The 23279-nt window shown below is 38.7% G+C and overlaps 2 protein-coding genes across 2 annotated transcripts; one reads left to right on the top strand and one right to left on the bottom strand.

Moving 5' to 3' along the window:
* Nucleotides 1-6: 6 nt before the first annotated feature.
* On the bottom strand, nucleotides 7-2565 carry cox5bb (cytochrome c oxidase subunit 5Bb). The gene is made up of 4 exons (XM_081349341.1): nucleotides 2289-2565; nucleotides 1677-1747; nucleotides 1491-1590; nucleotides 7-667 (listed from the first exon to the last, which is right to left on the bottom strand). The coding sequence occupies exons 1-4, from the start codon at nucleotides 2386-2388 to the stop codon at nucleotides 555-557; spliced, it is 384 nt and encodes a 127-aa protein (XP_081205467.1). The 5' UTR covers nucleotides 2389-2565; the 3' UTR covers nucleotides 7-554.
* A 4110-nt stretch (nucleotides 2566-6675) lies between these two features.
* Nucleotides 6676-23013, top strand: gins4 (GINS complex subunit 4 (Sld5 homolog)). Its single transcript, XM_081349340.1, has 7 exons — nucleotides 6676-7053; nucleotides 8830-8916; nucleotides 12826-12939; nucleotides 15568-15665; nucleotides 15850-15938; nucleotides 17797-17887; nucleotides 22489-23013. Exons 1-7 carry the CDS (start codon nucleotides 6967-6969, stop codon nucleotides 22583-22585), a joined length of 663 nt encoding a protein of 220 aa, XP_081205466.1. The 5' UTR covers nucleotides 6676-6966; the 3' UTR covers nucleotides 22586-23013.
* The last annotated feature ends 266 nt before the right edge of the window (nucleotides 23014-23279 follow it).

Below are 23279 nucleotides of genomic sequence, written 5' to 3'. Positions count from 1 at the left end.
AGAAGACACATTACACATGTTGAAACACCACATTTATTTTATTTTAGATATATAAACACGGAGAAAATTCATTTTTAAGACTTTAAAAGTACTTGGAATGTAGTTTGAGTCCCACACAGTAGGGAATGTAATTTCTTTGTCTACACATTGAAAAGCAAAGACATCTGTAGACATTATCACCCTTGCAGAAATGTGCAAACTTGCGTTTTAGTCGCCGATTTTAAGTAACAGCTCATTCATGTAACAGAACAGGGAATGCATTGTGTTTCTGAGGAAAATTTGGAAGTAACTAAGCCACAGCGAACAATAGGGTACGTAAACATTCTCATAATACAATGAAACATACATTCACATATAGGAAAACAATGCAGAATTGTACGTTTCAGATTTGCACAAAGCCAGTTTTCTTGATGTTAAATCTGTTCATGTTAAGCACAATGAAAAAGAACTAGATCCCTATAAAAAGTGCAATTCTATTCTTCAGAAGAGCGAAGGAGATTGTGCGTAAGTCACACATATAGAGTGTTTAAGTATGGGAGTGTGCAGTGCATGTTTCAGTGGGGTAGCTCGTGTGGGACGAGTTTGTAGTGAGCGCCACAGGAGGGGCAGCGCTGGGCTTCACCCTCATGCAACCAAAACCAAACCACTGCAGTGTTGTCTTCCTCACCTTCAAATGCAAAGGAAAAAATAAACAAATCAGATCCGAAGATCATCACGATGGCTCATGCTAATAATATACACATAATTGACAATAGCTATACACTTTCCATCCACCTATTTTTATGCACATTTTGGGATATTGCATTGTGTAAAAAAAGAAAACTGGATAAAAACACCAAGATGCACATAAATAAAATTAAAAATGCATTGAAGTAAAAAAAAAAAAGAGTGCATTAAAAAAACTCTATGCACTCAATTAAGGCGGATATGTTTTTTATTCGATAAGACGAGGTGCATAAACTACGATGGAAACACATTTACTGACTAAAGCCCTCAATGCGCATCAAAGAACTTTGCCTATTGGATAACTGGATAACCAGCGGACCAATGGCATCACAGCATCTCAAATGTTGGTTTGGTGGATCTGAAACGCCGGAGTCAAAGTCTGTCATCAGAATGATTTGGTTTAATTCCCTCCAGAAGCATTGCAGCAACTTCCATTTTTATTACTGATATTTTGTGCCAATTTTCCAGGAAGTGATGATATTTGTTCTCTTGTACACATGGGACAGAAAATCCCTTTAATTCACAAATGTTTTATGCAATATTCCAATTTTGCGCAAAAGTTAAATTCGCAACTTTGGATGGAAACATAATGAATGACGAGACTTTCTAGCAATGATCTTTATTTGGAGGAGTCTTAAAGTCAGCACTGGCATTGTCCATTAATGATACTTGACTGTTTTAAGCAAGCATCCTAAACGTTTCAATACGGATTAGTGAGACATGAACTTGACTAGAAAAATGAAATCAATATTATAATCACTTACAAACACAGCCGACAATCCTCTTGTTGGTTATGGAGGGGACGATATGAGGGTCTTGTTTGGAGCCTGCGTACTCCTTCGGTTTCAAAATGTTATATGGATCCTGGTGGAGAAGAGCAGACTCAGACTCTTCTGAACTCATACAGGGCTCTTTATTTAAACACATTAAACACAATACAAGATACTTGCCATTCCTTCCTTGGAAGCTTTCAACACGATCTTCTCCAGACCGGTGGCCTGCTCATCATCTGTGGGAATGCCTGAACAACACAAGATCACATACTATTAATATTACAGACAGCGACAGCAAGGTGTATCGATGCTCCACATACAGTTATTTATTTATTTTTCTGCAATTCATTTGGCTACTTAAGGTACTATTAGAAGCCCATTTCAGCCACATAAAGACTAAATAAATACACACACACATACATACATAAACATATATTTTTCCCCTGCCATTATTGTTATTAAGCAACAAACTAACTTAACTTAATCTATTATTTCCTGCAAAGGCGACTGAGACTACACAGGATGACAGCGATAAACAGGATTAGACGTTAATAGGAATTCACTGACAACTCTGTATCGGAAATAACGAAATAACGAGGAAGTTGTTGCGACCATTTGAAACCAAAAACGTTGTAGCTCGTGTGTGTGTGTAAAGAAAATGAATGTTTATTTGAGGGACAGTGACGCGCTACTACTCAAAGAGGCCGATTTACTGTCGATCTAAGCTCTATTTTCCAGCGCAAACCGTCCAAACACGCACACAAAACAAAGCTAGTGATGGACCAGTACCTCCAGAAGCCAGTCCCCTGATGACAGCTTGAGGTGGGACAGGCCGACGGCTGTAAACAGCAGCACGGGTCGCTGATCTCAAGAGGAGTCTAGCCGCCATTTCTCATAGAAGCAATGCGCATGCGCCGCTGCTGCTTATGTGCGCTCACTGACTGAAACACTGCGCATGCGTCACAGCTTTTTTTATACATATTTATTTAAAGCCCCAAACTTTATTAGATATCCTGCCGCTGACAGTCTTTTCAAGTTTCTAAAAGTGTATTTTTATTTTTACCATTGAGAATTGCCTTAGACCCAATTTTCATCAGCATTAACAGCTACATTTGCTAATTACACTAATTAATTAATAACTTAATTAATAATAACTTTAATCATGATAAGTATGTACATTATGTAAAGCACAATAGACCATAAAAAAACGTTTATAGGCTAGATTAAAAAAAAATAAAAAAAAGAACTGTCTATAAAGGCCCTTTAACTGACACTTTAAAGTTATTAGTAAACAAAAGTTGCATTATCATAGTTTTCACAATAGAGTTCAGTCTAAGACTGATCCTAGATCAGACTACAGTTTCATTGTGCTGTGTTGACATGATCACAGTTACAGTACACAGTATGCTTCTGAAAAGTGCTTTTATCTCGAGAAGCTGATGAGATCAGGAAATGCTTATGTAAAGCCTGACATTCCTAGTGTTTGCATTGGATTAGTTGAGATTAATTATGACGTTTTTGGTCTTTAGCTTTAACTGTTAGAGTTGTCTTCACACTGTGGCATTGACCTGTGACTGCCGCGCGCTCACAGACTGAAACACTGCGCATGCGCCACAGCTGCTGCGCGTTTGATTTAAAGGGCACGCAAATCAAAGCGCAATGCTGACATCTAGCGCTCTGGACGACTAGCGTGCTGGGAAAAAGGAAAACATATTTTATGTGATCAGAAATGCTCGAAATTTATTAATTCAGAAAAAGAACATATTTAAAAAATATATTTGTATTATTATTTAGAAAACAATAACATAAGCAACCGACGAAAAGCACTCAAAACTGACTGTACCTTTCAGTCAGTTTTGAGTGCTTTTCGTCGGTTGCTTATGTTATTATTTTCTAAATGTGAATCAGGCCCCTATATATAAAATGTAAAAAATACACATAAATATAGGGGCCTGATTCACAGTGATCATACACATTATGTTATCAAATTATGCGCAGTGTACTCAAATAAAGTGTCAGAATTGTGGAATATGATTATTGATTATTTGATTATTATTTTCCTAATAAAATACCAGTAGCCTATAATATAACAGCATGTGGCAGTGGAGAAAAATGTCAGGATACGAACATCACTATACCGTCACAAAGAAATGAAAAAGAGTCTCTTATAGTAGTCTGATTTCACAAAATCTTAATTTTCTCAATCTCTTCGATTGAGAACTATAATTATATATTGTTAACTATAAAACATATATTGCTAGAAAGAAAACATTTGACACAAAACGACAGGCACTTGAGACAAAGAGTATAGAAGCCCAAGAGGCGAAACTCTGTTGTGTTATGGGTAACAGTCTGTAGATGGCGCTGCGGAGGCGCGTCCGCCATTATGGACTGAAAGCTGCTGAAATCGTTAGCGCCAGTCAATGGCAAAATCCATTTTAGTAGGTGTTTATAGTTCATGTGTGCACTTGCTAGATTGCACATATTTTTTGTACCTTTCCGCCTGTAATAGGACATTCACAGATTGTTTTTGTTCTTCCCATTGAAACGTTCACTGTGTGCACTTTCACTGAAGATGTTGAAAAAACAAGTTGTTAATATTTTTGTGATATTCTATGTAAAATATTAACTGTCTTTAGAAATGTTCATTTATAATGTTATTTATTTATTTATTTTTCCAAATCATATATATGGTGATGTTCACTAATTTCAAAATCAACATTTGAATAAACATCTTATTACTTATATCTTATTACTGTGTGTCTGCCTATAGCCTATATTATTTCATGAATTTCTGTTAGTCATATAACTAGGAAAATGCATAATAGAACATAAATATTGATAGATTAAAGTTTTGCAGTAATTTTATAATTTTATCTTTGCAAACCGTAAGTGGTAGGCTAATGAAGCCGATTCGGTGGGGACATACCCTTACTAAAAAGTACTATATGAATCTTATAGTATTTTGGGACAAAATATTATAGGAATCTTATAGGAATACTATAGTAATTTGGGACATACTACAGAAGTACGATAAGACTACTATATAAATACTGTAGCAGCTTTAATATATTATAGAGGTATTACAGAAAATCACAGAAGTATGTTATGTTCTGTAATACCTCTATAATATCCTAGAGCCGCTATAGTATTTCTATAGTAATATTTTGTCCCAAAATACTATTTTCCTAAGGGTAATTAGGCCATGCATAACCAACACATAGACGTATATTTTCTGTAATTTAACGTCATTTAACGTCGGTCATCCTCATTAATGTATTTTAAATTGTTTTCATATTGAGATATGACGGCCAGAAAAAATTAAGTTATGTTAAGTTTTTGTTATGTTAAGTTTTTCAGTGCCATTGACTCCCATTATTTTTCGGCGTTTTCCTTCAGTTTTCAGTCCATAATGGCGGCCGCGCAACTGTTGCTATGGAGCGTTCTATTGAGTTTCGCCTCTTGGGCTTCTATACATAGACATAATATACATAGACGCCCTATTGGCCGCTTTGGAACGTTGCTGCGATACGTCAACGCGTCCGCCATTTTGTGGAGGGCAAGACTGCGCTGTAATCAAATGCAAGTAAACTGCTGAGCTGCGGTTTTTCTGTATAAAAACCAAAAAAAATTACATTTATCAACCGATTTCGGTGGTTTGTATGTGGTGTACAAAAAAAGTTCCATCTGTAGTTAGTTAAACTCTCGATAGATAGACTTATATTTTATTTTATTTTTTTTAATAAGGAATGGCCAAAGCTCTGGCTTGTCATGTATTTAGCTTTTCATTCTTGGATAAGAATTGTGAACACCCCCATACTGAGATATAATTTAATTTTCACATTAAATTAAATAAAGTTTCTTATTGTGGGAAAAGCATATTCTGTCATTGACCCGATTTTAGCAATAACAAAGATAACTGATGGATCATTTATGGTAATATGATATGGTACAACTACAGTGCAATGCAAATAGTAAATATAAGATAAAGTGAGAGGTAGGCTAATAGTAAATAGTTTAGTCAATAAAATAAACAAACAGTATACAGTAAATAAAATAGTAATGAAAAGTATAATTATATAATATCATAAGTACTAATATAATAATAATAATAATATATTGATAATAGCATATAGTTTATGTATACTATAATAATAGCAGTAGAATATGAAATATCAATTACAGAATATAGACAATAAAAAATAATAGGTTAAATAGTTACTATGAATAGTAAAATAATTTGACAGCATAACTATAATAGATTGATAATTGTAAGTGGTATATTATTATAATAACAATAATAAATAATGTAAATATATACATTTTAAAATATTATTACATAGGCTATATAAAATAAAATGACGCAACCCTGTCTCTTTTTGTTAAATTTCAGTTTTTAAAAGGTATAAGAAGCTATACAAATCAAGAAATAAAGTAAACGATCCAGTCAAACATACAGCAGGCTACACTGTTATAATAGCCTAAATATATTAAGTTATGAAACTTCACTTTGCCCTCAGCCAAAACAATCTGCCAAGGAACAAATTATAGATTAATGAAACCAAAGATCGCCCGTTAGATAAACACAAGACGAATTATTCTCACTAGACTGACAGCGACGAACGTCAGAACTCAGAAGCGGTGTACGACAGGCACTATAGCCGAGGCAAGGCTGTTCTCGGCGGGGTACATGAGCGCTGAGCGCCCGCGGGGATCGCTGGATCTCACAACTCCGAAACCGTCAGATAACATTTTTAAAAAGGCGCTATCTTTATAAATAAACCACAAATTTGAGCTTTAAACAACTACATTGTCGACTGAAAAACTCTTAAAACTACATTTCGTGACACAATAACAGTAGTATTTTTAAATTTCGTGGCCTTTCTCCTCTGAAAATAAAAATAGTAAATGAAATGCAACCAGAAACAAATTTTCAGTTTTGCTTGAGAAAGGTAATTCCCTGAGACCTGTTTTCAATTGTGTGGCGATTTGTAAAGCCCCAAGCAGCACACGAAATAGGCATTTTTCTCAATTCTCGTTATGAGAGGTATGGGGAAGTTGCCCTCCGCAGTATGGCGGCGCCGTTGACGTACGATCCAGCGGCCAATAGGGCGTCTATGTATATTATGTCTATGCTTCTATACTCTTTGCTTGAGATTTATTTTTGGTGCGCAATGCGCAGACTTGCGCCACTTCAACCAGCTTGAGGACGCGGTGACATCATCGCCGCGTCATTTTGTCGGGTTTTGGCGCGAAATTCCCTATCAGAAGGTTACCGCAGAGAGTGATCGCGCGTGAGGATGTAAACAGTTGAAAGTTTGGGTTTTCATATCGATGTTTTTTGCACTGAAGTTTGATTTTCCGGAGAGTTTAGTAGCCGAGCTGATTCTCTGAAACGTGCTCTGGCTGAAAGTCCTGCACTTTAGATTGAGGCGTGTTGTTGGATTGTTACAGTGTTACAGTCACCATGTCAGACGTCAGTGATCTCAGTGGAGGAGAGGAGAGCCAGGAGGACGTGTTGACCCCAGCAGAGCTCATCGCCAAACTGGAGGAGGTCAGACAGCTTTAAGCCTGCTCGAACAATAACACACACCGTGAAATGTCAAGCTCACACTGCAAAACAATGATGTTCTTACTCTGTATTTTTGTCTTGTTTTCCAGTATCAATATTTAAACTTTCTTAAATCAAGATACATTAACTTCAGAAGCAGAACGATTCAATTAAGTCATGTATACCACTGAAAAATTAATGGTTAAAATAAGATAAATAACCCCAATTGCAGTTTTTTTTTTTTTTCATATTTAAAGGTGCAGTAAGCGATTTCTGGGAAACGCTGTTGATATTTGAAATCACAAAAACAAACACGCCCCTACTCAAAAGGATCACACCCCTATCTTGATAGCTCCGCCCCCAAGTTCACGAACATGCTATGCAGAACAGGCACCTCCCCCTTAATTGTGGACACGCCCTTTCCTGCTGATTGGCTATAAGTATGTTTTGGTGCTCGATTTTCAACAGTTTCTCAGAAATTGCACCTTTAAGCATAAGTAAATGTGTCTTGATTTAAGAATGTTTAGATATTGATATAAGTTAGTAATAAAAATATAAAAATATAAAGATATTTACATACTTGTAGTGGAAATTAAGAAGAAAAAAAAAATACCGAGACGTCTACTACACTTCAAACACATTTATGAAATGACACAAAAGGAAATTAGTTAGGCTATTTAGTGACCAATAATTCTATGAGGTGCATCCTGGGATTATTTTGAACAATATTGACACGTATGCTGGCCAATTGGTGGAGGAAAAACTTGTACAATGTAATTGAAGAAATTCTAATGTTGACACATATTTGTGTAAACAATAATTTATAAGTAGAAGTTATTTTTTTTGTCTACAAAAATTATTTTAAATCATTTAGGAATTAAAACCACCAGAAGTTTTTTAATATCACGAAAAACATGGATTAATTTCGGTGTGCTTAAATCTAAAAATAAAACATATTGTTTAAAAAATGCTGCACATTATGGCAATAAGAAATTTGAAAAATAAATGATGGCTATTTTAATTTATTATTGCAGTGTATATTTCTGGATAAACTAACTTTTCTAAAAAAAAATGGATTGAATGAATGATTCAATGACAAATACATTTTTAACAGTCACATGTCGCCATCTACTGGTGTAACAATGTAATTAATACAATTTTAATTTGAACCGTCACGTTACTTTCAAAAGGTGATTTGCTTCCGTAGACATCAGTGTTAATATCTGAACTGTAGGCTAAGCTATTATCCCAGTTCTTCTCTGATAATATGAATATTTGTAACAGAAATAATGATACTGTGTGGGTGAAAAGGCTTTTTGTGAAGCTGTTTCATACAGTGCTGCTAAATATTTTACACACCCCTTGCAGAATCTGTGAAAATGTGAATAATTTGAACTAAATCATACAAAATGCATGTTATTTTTTTTATTTAATACTGTCCTGAATAAGATATTTTACATAAAAGATGTTTCCATATAGTCCACAAGACAATATGACAATTTATAAAACAAACTATTAAAAAAGTACTATAAAAAAATAAATAAAACACAACTATTAAAAAAGGTTCAAACATTCACTGATGCTCCAGAAGAAAACAAGATGCATTAAGAGTCGGGGGTGAAAACAAAAAGTTTTCAACCCGAATCATTTAGGAATGAGATCACGTAGATGTTTGAATCGAGATCGCAATTTTTTAACAATTAATCGTGCAGCTTTATTAGACGCATGTGATCTGGAATAGTGTTTTCTAATGTGTGTCAATCATCATCTGTGTTTCAGGCTTGGCTTAATGAGAAGTTTTCTCCAGAACTGTTGGAAAACAAGTCCGAGTTGGTGGAGTGTGTGATGGAGCAGCTCTCACACATGGTACTGATCAGTGTTTGGTGAAACATTCTATGTTATATTTAGGTAGCTGACAAACAACATTGACTTATCTTCTATTTGATTTTTTTTTTTACATTACATTTTTAACATTAAGCTTTTAGATTAAAGGGGAAGGAATATGTGTGAGAGTGAGCCAATCAGCAGTAAGGGGGTGTGTTCACTCATGATAGGGGAGGAGAGTGAGCCAATCAGCAGTAGGGGGCGTGTTCACTCATGATGGGGGAGGAGAGTGAGCCAATCAGCAGTAGGGGGCGTGTTCACTCATGATGGGGGAGTAGAGTGAGCCAATCAGCAGTAGGGGGTGTGTTCACTCATGATGGGGGAGGAGAGTGAGCCAATCAGCAGTAGGGGGCGTGTTCACTCATGATGGGGGAGGAGAGTGAGCCAATCAGCAGTAGGGGGCGTGTTCACTCATGATGGGGGAGTAGAGTGAGCCAATCAGCAGTAGGGGGTGTGTTCGCTCATGAGGGGGAGGAGAGTGAGCCAATCAGCAGTAGGGGATGTGTTCACTCATGATGGGGGAGGAGAGTGAGCCAATCAGCAATAGGGGGTGTGTTCGCTCATGAGGGGGAGGAGAGTGAGCCAATCAGCAGTAGGGGATGTGTTCACTCATGATGGGGGAGGAGAGTGAGCCAATCAGCAGTAGGGGGCGTGTTCACTCATGATGGGGGAGTAGAGTGAGCCAATCAGCAGTAGGGGGTGTGTTCGCTCATGAGGGGGAGGAGAGTGAGCCAATCAGCAGTAGGGGATGTGTTCACTCATGATAGGGGAGGAGAGTGAGCCAATCAGCAGTAGGGGGTGTGTTCACTCATGATGGGGGAGTAGAGTGAGCCAATCAGCAGTAGGGGGCGTGTTCACTCATGATGGGGGAGTAGAGTGAGCCAATCAGCAGTAGGGGGCGTGTTCACTCATGATGGGGGAGTAGAGTGAGCCAATCAGCAGTAGGGGATGTGTTCACTCATGATAGGGGAGGAGAGTGAGCCAATCAGCAGTAGGGGATGTGTTCACTCATGATGGGGGAGGAGAGTGAGCCAATCAGCAGTAGGGGGCGTGTTCACTCATGATGGGGGAGTAGAGTGAGCCAATCAGCAGTAGGGGGTGTGTTCGCTCATGAGGGGGACGAGAGTGAGCCAATCAGCAGTAGGGGATGTGTTCACTCATGATGGGGGTGGAGAGTGAGCCAATCAGCAGTAGGGGGTGTGTTCACTCATGATGGGGGTGGAGAGTGAGCCAATCAGCAGTAGGGGATGTGTTCACTCATGATAGGGGAGGAGAGTGAGCCAATCAGCAGTAGGGGATGTGTTCACTCATGATGGGGGAGGAGAGTGAGCCAATCAGCAGTAGGGGGCGTGTTCACTCATGATGGGGGAGTAGAGTGAGCCAATCAGCAGTAGGGGATGTGTTCACTCATGATAGGGGAGGAGAGTGAGCCAATCAGCAGTAGGGGATGTGTTCACTCATGATGGGGGAGGAGAGTGAGCCAATCAGCAGTAGGGGGCGTGTTCACTCATGATGGGGGAGGAGAGTGAGCCAATCAGCAGTAAGGGGCTTGTTCGCTCATGAGGGGGACGAGAGTGAGCCAATCAGCAGTAGGGGATGTGTTCACTCATGATGGGGGTGGAGAGTGAGCCAATCAGCAGTAGGGGGTGTGTTCACTCATGATGGGGGTGGAGAGTGAGCCAATCAGCAGTAGGGGATGTGTTCACTCATGATAGGGGAGGAGAGTGAGCCAATCAGCAGTAGGGGATGTGTTCACTCATGATGGGGGAGGAGAGTGAGCCAATCAGCAGTAGGGGGCGTGTTCACTCATGATGGGGGAGTAGAGTGAGCCAATCAGCAGTAGGGGGTGTGTTCGCTCATGAGGGGGAGGAGAGTGAGCCAATCAGCAGTAGGGGGTGTGTTCACTCATGATAGGGGAGGAGAGTGAGCCAATCAGCAGTAGGGGGTGTGTTCACTCATGATGGGGGTGGAGAGTGAGCCAATCAGCAGGAGGGGGCGTGTTCACTCATGATGGGGGAGTAGAGTGAGCCAATCAGCAGTAGGGGGTGTGTTCACTCATGATAGGGGAGGAGAGTGAGCCAATCAGCAGTAAGGGGCTTGTTCACTCATGATAGGGGAGGAGAGTGAGCCAATCAGCAGTAAGGGGCTTGTTCACTCATGATAGGGGAGGAGAGTGAGCCAATCAGCAGTAAGGGGTGTGTTCACTCATGATAGGGGAGGAGAGTGAGCCAATCAGCAGTAGGGGGTGTGTTCACTCATGATAGGGGAGGAGAGTGAGCCAATCAGCAGTAGGGGGTGTGTTCACTCATGATGGGGGAGGAGAGTGAGCCAATCAGCAGTAGGGGGCGTGTTCACTCATGATGGGGGAGGAGAGTGAGCCAATCAGCAGTAGGGGGTGTGTTCACTCATGATGGGAGAGGAGAGTGAGCCAATCAGCAGTAAGGGGGTGTGTTCACTCATGATAGGGGAGGAGAGTGAGCCAATCAGCAGTAGGGGGCGTGTTTACTCATGATGAGGGAGAAGAGTGAGCCAATCAGCAGTAGGGGGCGTGTTCACTCATGATAGGGGAGGAGAGTGAGCCAATCAGCAGTAGGGGGTGTGTTCACTCATGATAGGGGAGGAGAGTGAGCCAATCAGCAGTAGGGGGCGTGTTCACTCATGATAGGGTAGGAGAGTGAGCCAATCAGCAGTAGAGGGTGTGTTCGCTCATGAGGGGGAGAAGAGTGAGCCAATCAGCAGTAGGGGGCGTGTTTACTCATGATGGGGGAGGAGAGTGAGCCAATCGGCAGTAGGGGGTGTGTTCACTCATGATGGGGGAGGAGAGTGAGCCAATCAGCAGTAGGGGGCGTGTTCACTCATGATGGGGGAGGAGAGTGAGCCAATCAGCAGTAGGGGGTGTGTTCACTCATGACAGGGGAGGAGAGTGAGCCAATCAGCAGTAGGGGGTGTGTTCACTCATGATAGGGGAGGAGAGTGAGCCAATCAGCAGTAGGGGATGTGTTCACTCATGATGGGGGAGGAGAGTGAGCCAATCAGCAGTAGGGGGCGTGTTCACTCATGATGGGGGAGGAGAGTGAGCCAATCAGCAGTAGGGGGTGTGTTCACTCATGACAGGGGAGGAGAGTGAGCCAATCAGCAGTAGGGGATGTGTTCACTCATGATAGGGGACGAGAGTGAGCCAATCAGCAGTAGGGGATGTGTTCACTCATGATGGGGGAGGAGAGTGAGCCAATCAGCAGTAGGGGGCTTGTTCACTCATGATGGGGGTGGAGAGTGAGCCAATCAGCAGGAGGGGGCGTGTTCACTCATGATGGGGGAGTAGAGTGAGCCAATCAGCAGTAGGGGGTGTGTTCACTCATGATAGGGGAGGAGAGTGAGCCAATCAGCAGTAGGGGGTGTGTTCACTCATGATAGGGGAGGAGAGTGAGCCAATCAGCAGTAGGGGGCGTGTTCACTCATGATAGGGGAGGAGAGTGAGCCAATCAGCAGTAGGGGGCGTGTTCACTCATGATAGGGGAGGAGAGTGAGCAAGAGAGAGATTTGAAGAAAGACTAGTAAGAGAGATGGCTGAGAGACATTACAAAAGAGAAAAGTTCAGAGGAATAACACTGAAAAAAGAAGAGTTATGATCAGGCAAGAGCTTTAGGACCCGTGTTAATATTAGAAAAGCTTTTCAGTGCTGGAGAGACTGAAGCTCTTGCACTCGAAGCTCTTTCACTCTTGCATTGTGTGTTTGTGCATTTTGGGGGCGGAGTAATGAAAAAAGGGGCGTGTTTGTTTGAGTTGATTTCACATATCAACAGTGCTTCTCAGAAATCACTTACTGCACCTTTAAAAATTGTTTTAGATGAAGTATAGCATGAAATGTTGCCTTTATATTTGTGTATGCAGGAGGAAAATCTCCAGAGGGTGAGGAAAGGTGATGTGAAAGCCAGTGTCCATCGCATGGAGATCGATCGCATCCGCTTCGTTCTGAGCAGCTTTCTGCGCTCAAGGCTCCAGAAGGTAATGGAAATGACTTCAGAGTCAGTCGTTTAGCTGTTGCAATTATTCTAAATGACTTACAGCAAACATATTATACATATATCTCAGGAGTAACCTGAGAACACGTGTCTTGCTCAAGCACACAGTAGTGATAGTTAAAGAGCTGAAGGGTTTGAGCCTAGAACCTTTCAGTTACCAGCCCAGAAACAAAGACTTTAGATAGACTTTTAATTTAATTTCCTACTGTATCGGAGAGAAATCTGCAGTCGCGGGTCTTTCATGCGGAGACTTTCCTCATATTCATGCATAATAATGCATTTAAAAGTTAATGGCCAAATGGATCTTTATAAAAGCCCACATTGTTGTTGCAGATGAAATATAACATGAAAATACTTCAGGTCAGGAATCGGATACTTGTTATAAAATAAAAATTTCGATTCCTTTTATCGATTCCTTATTATCCGAGCATTTCAATATAACTTTAAGCTGTTCAAGCGCGAGACGACTCGACTGCGCACGAGTCGTGAAACAGTGATTTTAACGTGATTTTAAAACATTCAAGCGCAAGATGTGCTGCAGGCGTGAGGAACTATATTGGGCAACTCTTAAAGTTATGTTTTTATTACCACACTCTATAATAACACGAATCAAACAACAAAAGACCAAGAGAAAATTCACTCTTTCTTGACTGAATAACTTTTGTAACTATATTTGTAATGTATATTTTATTTATAAAGTGCAGTAATTTTACATTTAATTAGCTTCTGTACCTGAATACCTGGAAATCACTTTATTTTAATCATATCTTTGTTCAGTTGTATCTATTTGTTGCGATTTTCTAATTTTTTTTTCTAATTTGTTCTTTTTTAATTACTGAGTGCTTACTTGTCTTTAATAATGCTTGAAATTTATATTAGCTAGGCTAGTTGTTTTTCTGTGGTATTTTTACCATATTTTTTATGGTGTTCTTTAGCCTGTTGATTTTTGTTCATGATATTCAGCTACAGTTAAATGTTTTGCAATAAGACTAAATGTGAATGATATCTGTTTTGTTTTTGTTTTTTACGTTATTGGAATCGAAATTTGGAATCGGAATCGATAAGCAGAATCGGAAAATATTTAAAATTCAAACGATACCCAACCCTATTTGGGACACACTTATTCTAATCTCACATACTATTTAGGTTGGATAGAATGGACATGGCAAGTCATCGCATTTCGATCGCCCCCTGGTGGATGGTTGCCGTATAGGTCATAAACCCCGCCCCTCCATGTATTTGAATGGGACGCGCGAGCCTAACTAAACAAGTAATAAAAACTCAGTGAGTGTTTTAGCGCAATTTTCTCACGTCATGGGATCACAACACTAAGAGATAGTAAATCTTTTCATGGATTTTTTTTGTGCGTTCCCGAGATTAGACCTTCCTTAACATAATGCCGAACACCCGAAGTCTCTAGGTGGTCTGGTTGGGTTATCCATGAGTTAATCATGAGTTAACAATCGCAATTTTGTCCGGTGGAAAATTGCGCTAAAAAATTCAATTACACTTCAAATATTTTTTTTCCAAAGCATTTTAGGTATGAAAAATACCTTTAAGTGTTTGTTTTCCCCTGTAAGTTTGGTTTTGTATTATATAATATATTATATTTATAATATATAAATATGTATAAATAAATATATAATATTTATTTACATTAGGTAAGTTAGTTATTTGATGCTATAAAACGGTGTGTAACGTCATGATTGACAGCTGTGCATGCGAATGAGTCTACAGGAGCTTAGACGCGCTGTCCATCTTTTTCTACAGTCTATGGTTGAGATGTGCGCTTATGAATGAGTGTTAAGAAACAAAATTGATGAGACTTGTCAAATTTCATTGGTGAATTTAAGAATGAAATTTAATTGTAAGCTTGCTGAACAGCTTTGGAGAATTCAATGATGTTTCCCCATTCAAAGAGATGAGAGCTGCACTTGCATTGGCATTTCAAAGATGGCCGCCGAGTGAAATGACTTGCCTTGAAGGGACTTTGCAATGGATGTATTTCTACTCCAGAATGATCTTTAGCATCTGTGTACATTAAACAAACCGCTTCATGTGGACATGAATTTGCACAGTTTATAGGGCCTTTTTAAGTCGGTTTTATGTTTTTTTCCCCATATTCTGTTTGATTTTTTCCCATTTAAATTTTTCTGGGTTCTGTTTTTTTTTCAGCACTCCATTTTAATGGTTACATAAGATAAAAAAAAAATTGTAATCTATTAAATTAATAAAACTAACAGGGAACTTTGAAATGTTTTATTTTTCAGAAATTCTGTGTTTTAAAATTTCCTAGACATAAACATTGCTAATCAAATGAAGGCATAAAACATTAACAATTGAATTAATCTTTTAAAATGTAATCAAATGAAAACCCTTTTATGTTTTGTCAAACAAAGTGCTGCACAACAGATTTTTACTATTAAAATTAAAACATGGAAAAATTATAATCATTCGTAAAAGTTTCTGTGTGTGTATGATATGACCAGTGTGTTTCTCAAAGAAATGGTGAAACTCTCAAACTTGATGCAAAATTTGCCAAAATCTGTGACATTACACAATATACAGTAAATGGATTGTTTTTATGACTGGATTGTTGTCTCGTCTGCAGATAGAGAAGTTTTTCCCTCATGTTTTGGAGAAGGAAAAGTCGCGTGCGGATGGAGATCCTTCGTTTCTCTCTCCTGAGGAGTTTGCCTTCGCTAAAGAGTGAGTTCGTCCTGAATCTATCTTCCACATCACCCTGTGGTTTAGCACAAACAGAAGCTGTCGATGGAGTTTAACTGGTCTTGAAGACAGATTATAATGGCTGGTTTGGCCAGCATGTTGTGTGTGATTTTGGTCACTGTCTGTTTGTCCTATAATTCACAGAAGTTGTGTGTTGTTTGTTTAGGTATCTGGCCAACACCGAGGTTTATCTGCAAGCCGTGGCTCTGAAACACATGCCTCCAAACCTGCAGAGCATTGACATGCTGAAGGCCGGTGAGAACCCGCTCACAAGGGGCCGTTAACACCCGGACACTTCATGCGTGTTCTGGGAAACTTTTAATTTTATTTAAAAATACTGGTGGGGAAAGAGTTAATCTTTTAAAATGTAATTTTAATACTGTATTTTGCAGTTGTATTTTGAGTTTTACTAGCCAGAAAATACAGTACAATTATGGTAGAAATCATCATTTTTAAAATAATTTCACTTGATATTGTAATTGCTATTGATTTGGAGTACGGCTGCACAATTAATCGAATTTGTAATCGTGATTACAATTACGGATGCCACAATTATGTAATCGTTTAAAGGCGCAATTACAAAAAACAAGTACACTTACAATATTCTGTGTGCTTAAGATGTGTTTTTTTTCTTTCTACAGCTTATCTTAAGTTTTTTTTACTTTGGTTTCTTTAAATAAATAAATATATTTGATATTTGAAGCTTAATGCGATAGAAAAGCGAAAAAAAAAGGAAGAGTGTTTTCAGCTTGTATTTTGATATAACAAATGGCATGCAGTTGCTTCAAACAATGGCATATAGCTATTCAAAACACCATTCAATGTAAATTATGATAATCGTAGTTAATAATTGCAATTACAATTTCAAGGGAATAATCGACAATTATGATTTTTGTCATAATCGAGCAGCCCTAATTTGGATTAAATTATTTCAATTATGTTTTACTGTGAAAAATCAAGTTTCCTCGACCAAGTCAGTTATATAAAATTTATACATTTTATGTATAAATGTACATTTTATAACTCCTGGATGATGATGATGATCTAAATTGAGTCAATTTAACAGCCCAGAGTATGTTGAAGGTGTGCACATATTTACGCAGTAAACTTAAAAAAAAAAAAAAAAAATGTATATTAAAAAATTGATCAGAAAAGCATAAGCAATACTGTTCAGAAGTTTGGGGTCAGTAAGATTTTTTTTAAGTAATTAATATTTATCTTCAGCAAGAACAGATCAAATTGAATTGATTAAAAGTGAAAGTGCATACTTTTAAGTTGTTACCAAAAAATTACATTTCAAATAAATGCTGTTCTTTTGAGCTTTCTATTCATCAAATAGTCCTGGAAAAAAAATCACAAAATATGAAGCAGCTCAACTGTTTTCAACATTGATAAAAATGAGGAATATTTCTTGAGCAGCAAATCAGCATATAGGTGATTTTTAAATCGTAATATTTCACAGTATTAGTGTTTTTACTGTATTTTGATCAAATAAATGGAGCCTTGGTGAGCAGAAAAGACGTCTTTTTAAGATATATATAGAAAATGTAACGACCGCAAACTTTTAAAGGAACACAGCGACTTTTTGGGACTCTAGCTTATTCCCTGTATCCCCCAGAGTTAGATAAGTCCATACATACCCTTCTCATCTCAGTGCGTGCCGTAACTCTGTCACCGCTAGCCTAGCTTAGCACAAAGACTGGAGGTAAATGGCTCCAGCTAGCATACGGCTCCCAATAAGTGACAAAATAACACCAACGGTTTCCTATTTACATGTTGTGATTTGTATAGGCGTTATTTTGTCACTTATTGGGAGCAGTATGCTAGCTGGAGCCATTTACCTCCAGTCTTTGTGCTAAGCTAGGCTAGCAGTGGGTGCGTTAGACAGAGTTACGGCAGGCACGGAGATGAAGAGGGTATGTATGGACTTATCTAACTCTGGGGGATACGGTGAATAAGCTAAAGTCTGCGTTTACCTTTAAACAGCAGTGTACATTACTCAAGCGAGTAAATTTACCTAAATGTATTGCTGTAATCTCCACTGTTGGAGTTGGGTAATAGCGTCAGTGGCAGTGATTGATTCATTGGTGCTTCTGTATGTTTGTGTGTGAAGTTCCTGAGCCGTGTCTCGACTCGTTCGTGTTCCTGAGAGTGAAAGAGAGGCAGGAGAATATCCTGGTGGAGCCGGAGACAGACGAGCAGAGGTATCAACACCATCATTTATATTACACACTCTTTTACTGCAAAAGGCTGTTCCAGAAAAAAACAACACAATTATGCTTTTAAGATGCTTCATTTTGGCCAAATTTAAAAGCAGCCTCAGTGTTTCTCTCATAAGGATCAGTGAATAAGCATTAAAGACGACCTGTTATGCTATTTTTCCATGTTCATCTTTCTTTAGTGTGTAATGTTGCGGTTTGAGCATGAAAAAAGGAGTTATTCTCTACACTGCCCTACAAAGGCAAAAGACCTTTAACTCGCTAGAGTGTGGAACTGAGAAAAATGACTTTAAAGATTTTTAGTTGTCCCGCCAAATTAATTATAGGTAGGACACTGGAAATCTGGCAAATAGATGTTTTAGCAATGAAAATTATATACATAAAACAATCTTGAGCTCAAACTTGACTTTTGACCACTATTTTTAAGTTACTGTACTCTGCCTTTGTATTGTCGGCGAAAAGTGAGAAGTCATGCCAAGGCAAAAGGCAGTAACTTCCACATTATCAATATTTGGTTGCTGATCACCATTAACAAAATCATTATAATAACACCTGTATAAAATCTAGTGATCATGGCATTTATTTTGTATGATTTACAATTATTTATAGCCATCTACTTATTGCTATCCTTTGCTTTGGTTGCATTCTGATGGCATTATTAATACATTTGACATGACATAATACCTCCATGGATATATTAGTCCAGCGTCGGCTCGACCGTGTTTAGGAAGTTTTGGCACTCTGCCAGCTAGATGCATGAGTGTTTCAACCAGGTCCGGTACCCGAACTGAGTGAGGCGGGGCTTTAGTTCTTTGTTGTGTTCATCTGCTACGGCATGTGTAACATTTGTCTGTCAACTCTGCATAATCCTTCGAGATCGATATCGCACGTTTGTCGATGGAGCGGGTTCAGACCATACTAAATGTTCTGACCGCGTTTGTGCAGGACAAAGCTCTGAGGACATCAGAAGTTAGAGGGACTGATGACAACTGTACAAAGTACACAGGCTACACTGTAATTTTAATTTTAATGGACAGTAAAACAAAGGCAGATAACCGTACAATCATTATTTGATAGAATACCGGCACAGTAACTTCATATTGACGCGCGGCTGAACAAAGGCAGAGTACCGTAACTCAATTTGAGCGTTCCAAAACAAAGCCGAAGAGCGGTAACTGGTGTTACGGTGTTCTGCCTTGGTTTCTCAAGGGCTTTTGGAAGTTACTGTTAAGACAACTCATTATTTTCTCGAAATTGATTCAAGATACTCATCCACTTGATAAAGGAGGTCTTGAATGTGCCAAAAATATAAATAACTTTTCGACCAAAAACTAAGTTACCGTCTTTTGCCTTTGCATGGCAGTATATCAGTGTCAGTGTTTCTGAACTCCCTGAAACGCCTCCATTGTAGTCTTGAGTTTCTTCCGGGAACGAACACGTCACAATATTCCTCATTTAAATAATTCATACGCAGAATAAAGGGGCGGGGCCTGGTTGAGTGAGTTAGTAGTGTGTTAAACTGGCGGTTATGGTAAGGGGCGGGACATTTCCCAAACACACTCGAAGCGCTCGACCAATCACAACACACTGCTCCAGCCGACCAATCAGAGCACAGTGTGCTTTTCAGAAGGAGGGGCTTCATAGAGACAGGAACTAAACAAACACAGCTGCAACAATGGAGAATATGAGGAAAATATTCAAGCATGAAAACCTGTTCTAGTAGAGCCTAAAAACAATCAAAGACTTTGTAAAGGGCATAAAAGGTCCTCTTTAAATCCTGTGATTGCTCCTGGAGTGCACATACTGACTTCTGCAGCAATGTAAGTTGTTTATATTTGTAGGAAGATTACAGATCAAACCTCAAAGATCAAAATCTTTGAACTTAAATTAAATCCTCATTCTGTATTTATGCAAGTCTTGCATGAGTTTGGTATATTTTGTGTGGTTGCTAACCGTGATCTTGCCAAATGAGTCTATGACGTTTCATTTCCGTTTGCAACAAGGGTGTAACCCAGATGTCATCAGACTGAAAACTTTTTTTTTTTTTTTTTCATAAATCATTACTATTGGTCCACCTTTACGTCTGTCTGTGGGTTTTGCAAATATTTAACCAATAAAACATTACAAACAGCTTGTGACTAAACCTCGTATCTCCATTGGCTCCTCAAACTGTCAGTCAAACCTCATAACTCCGCCCACTTCTATCTGAATGAAGTGCTGCACATATTTTGAAGACTATCTCTGCTTGTTGGCAGTGCAAGGGTAAATAAAGAGCTGTTTGTTTGAAGAAGTACAGCGTTTTCTCTACTCAAGACACAACATGTCTATAAAGGCTAATGTTTGATGTATTTGAGGAGTGGACAAGTCTTGATTTGTCTTCGAGTCAAAGCCAATACTGTCTTAAATAGCCTGTGTGAAGCACTTCGTCCTTTTAACTTGAGATTTTGGCCAAATGACAAAGGTAAAATTGGGGCAAAGATAAAATTTTAGGAATCCATCCTTTGAAAAACCCATATTCATTGATCACTAATCTGATAATCCAAGCCCGTAGGCAGGGGGGGTTCGGGTGGTTCGAACGAACCCCCCCTCACGGCCAAAGGTCCAGAATTTAAGTTTTTTTTTTTTTTTTATGTGATTATTGTCATCATTGTTTTAATCAATGCTTAGTGACAAATATTCTGGGTTGATTAATATGATTATTGTAGCTGGACTTGTGTGTGTGTGCCGCGGATACCTGTCAACACTCCCGTTTTTCCCGGGTTTCTCCCGTTTTTAGCCCTATCTCCCGGACCCCTCCCGGTTTGTTATTTCTCCCGGGAAACTCCCGTAATTTGCATGGCCCAAACACCTTTAATGTATAATCGGACCAATATGTTTGTCTAATGTTGACCAGTTGCCAGATCTTGTATTAAATGCATTATATTCACACAATCCACACACCATATACAATTTCAACCCATTTGTCACCTCAACCTGGCAACCTAACTCAGTTGCGCAGTCGCGGAAAGTAGGCTATAACCATAGACTGTAAAAAATAATAATAGGCTATAACCCGAAAGCGAGCCGACATGGCAGGTGAGGGCCGGATTAACCATTAGGGCAACTGGTCACTTGCTCAGGGGCACATGACATCTAAGGGGCACTGACAAGTAGGAGGAAATACACAGAAATTTAATAAAGTTATCAAACACTTTACAGTCTTCACTGCATAAAGTGCACCTACGCGGGTTCACGCAGACTTTCCTCCCTCCCCGCTGAACGCCAGCGATTACTAATTCGTGAAATGCACTCCCTGGTTGAGCGCGGTAAATTCGTTTTAGGTTCGATAGCCGGACATTTTCTATAGGGTCGGTAGTCTAATAAAGATATCAATAGCAAGATTAGTTTTAATATTATGTGACCATTGTATATCACAATGATGAAAATATTCATTCAAAATCATTCGTGCATTAATGCTGCATAATTATACCTGAAAATGCTTTGACGCGTTTCCACAGCGCACGATGCACGTAGTATAATGCCTATAATGTGCATTATTTAAAATTACTTTTAACATTTAAAAACAGACGTTTTTAAATTCCAAAGCTTGCAGAAGGTTCCTAATGTCAATACTGACTTAGGCTACAGCTTTAGCCTTGAGTAAATTAACTTTTCTAAGAAAATTATTCATAAAACGTATAAATATCAGTTGAGCCTACTTTCGTCACTGACACAGACGAAAATGAAAAGACTAAGTTCAGCTTTAGGAGGGGAAGAAATAGGCCAGGATAAGAAGACTGAGAGAAAAAGAAATATGAAGATGAGGAGAGGTATTGACAAATAATCTAATGATAAGGTTTTAAAGCTAGCCTATTTTTTTTTATAAATTTTTGGCCTTCAAAAGTCCTAAATTGCACATATGTAGATCAGAGAAATCCAAATTTTCTCGGGGGACAATGCCCCCGAACCCCCCTAACTACGCCGGGGCCTTGACTCTTGATGCCCAGGGCACAGGAAATTGGACACTATTTAAATACAAAAACAAAATACAAAAGTACGAGAACAACTGCAAAAAGGTCCACTTTTTGAAAAAAAGAACCCCCCCTTTCAATAGTCTGGCTACGGACCTGTAATCCAATAATGTGGTTACAGCCTGGTTAAATTTCAACTTTTGATTAAATTTTGTGGGCAAAAAAGGTCTATTATCTATCGTCAATATTGTCATAGCGTAGCAGTGTATGAAGCTCAGCTCTGACAGAAATCACACAGAAACCAGCAGTTTTATTTGCACGACCAACTTGAACTCGTTGCAAAACTTTCTCTCAAGCGAAACTCCCAGTTGCATGGATTTCGACTGAAAATGACTGGATTTTGTGCAACGATATGACGTTTTTGGAACAGAGCCATTGTCTCGTAACCAAACACAGAACTGAATGATAATGAATAAAATGGCTTTGAAATCCTTTTAGTTCATGATAAAAATTATGTTTTCTTATCAACATTGCATAGTCTCCTATAGGGGGCAGCATTTCTTTCGTTTTAATGAGCTGGTTGAGATCATAAAGCAATATAAGTGAACAGTATTTCTTTGCTATTGTCTCTTTCAGGGAGTACGTTGTGGACTTGGATGAAGGTTCGCAGCACCTGATGCGTTACCGTATTATAGCGCCTCTAGTGGCCAGCGGTGCAGTGCAACTTATTTAAACCCGGAGAGCCTCAAGAACAGAATGAAGATCATCGGTGAACCTAAAAGCATTTATAGTTTCAAATGGCTAATTCACATCATGAAACGGATGTAAAAGCAATATGGATTATTAGCATCTATAAAAACAAACATTCTTCAATGTATTCTGACAAATGCATTTGTTCAAAACACAGTACTGTATATATACTCTTGGCCAAAGACACTCTGAATGAACTTGGGTTATTGCAAACTATCTGCAATATTTCATCACATATTGACAGCTCAGTAATAGCGTCGGATTATAAACTAGTGAACCTGACTCTTTTGAAACCGGAAACTGTGGGTTTCTCTGTAAACGGGAAGTTTTTGGTTTGGATGTGGTCATTTAAATGGTCACTGGGGTTTTGCTGGAGTGCTAGAATAAAGTTGTATTATTTATGTTTCTATATTGATTATGTTTTTGTTTTTTTGTGTGTTGTCTGCTGCATGTTGTTTTGGTATCAGCTAGAGCGATGAGACTTATGACATATCTGTTAAACTCTTCAAGTTTGTTAACAATTTATGGCATATTATATTGTAAATTACCATGGAAATATTTTTTTATCGGTCCTCAGTTTGTGGAAAATCACATTTACAGTGACATACTTTGAGTAAAACTTTCAATTAATGCTCTCAATGAGTTTAAGCTCTGGACTCAGAGGAGAAAATGATTCT

Source organism: Scardinius erythrophthalmus (genome assembly GCF_964197995.2).
Source record: "Scardinius erythrophthalmus genome assembly, chromosome: 20".
Classification (NCBI taxonomy): Eukaryota; Metazoa; Chordata; class Actinopteri; order Cypriniformes; family Leuciscidae; genus Scardinius; species Scardinius erythrophthalmus.
The sequence above is the reverse complement of the archived record's forward strand: the minus strand, read 5'-3'. Positions and strand labels throughout refer to the sequence as shown.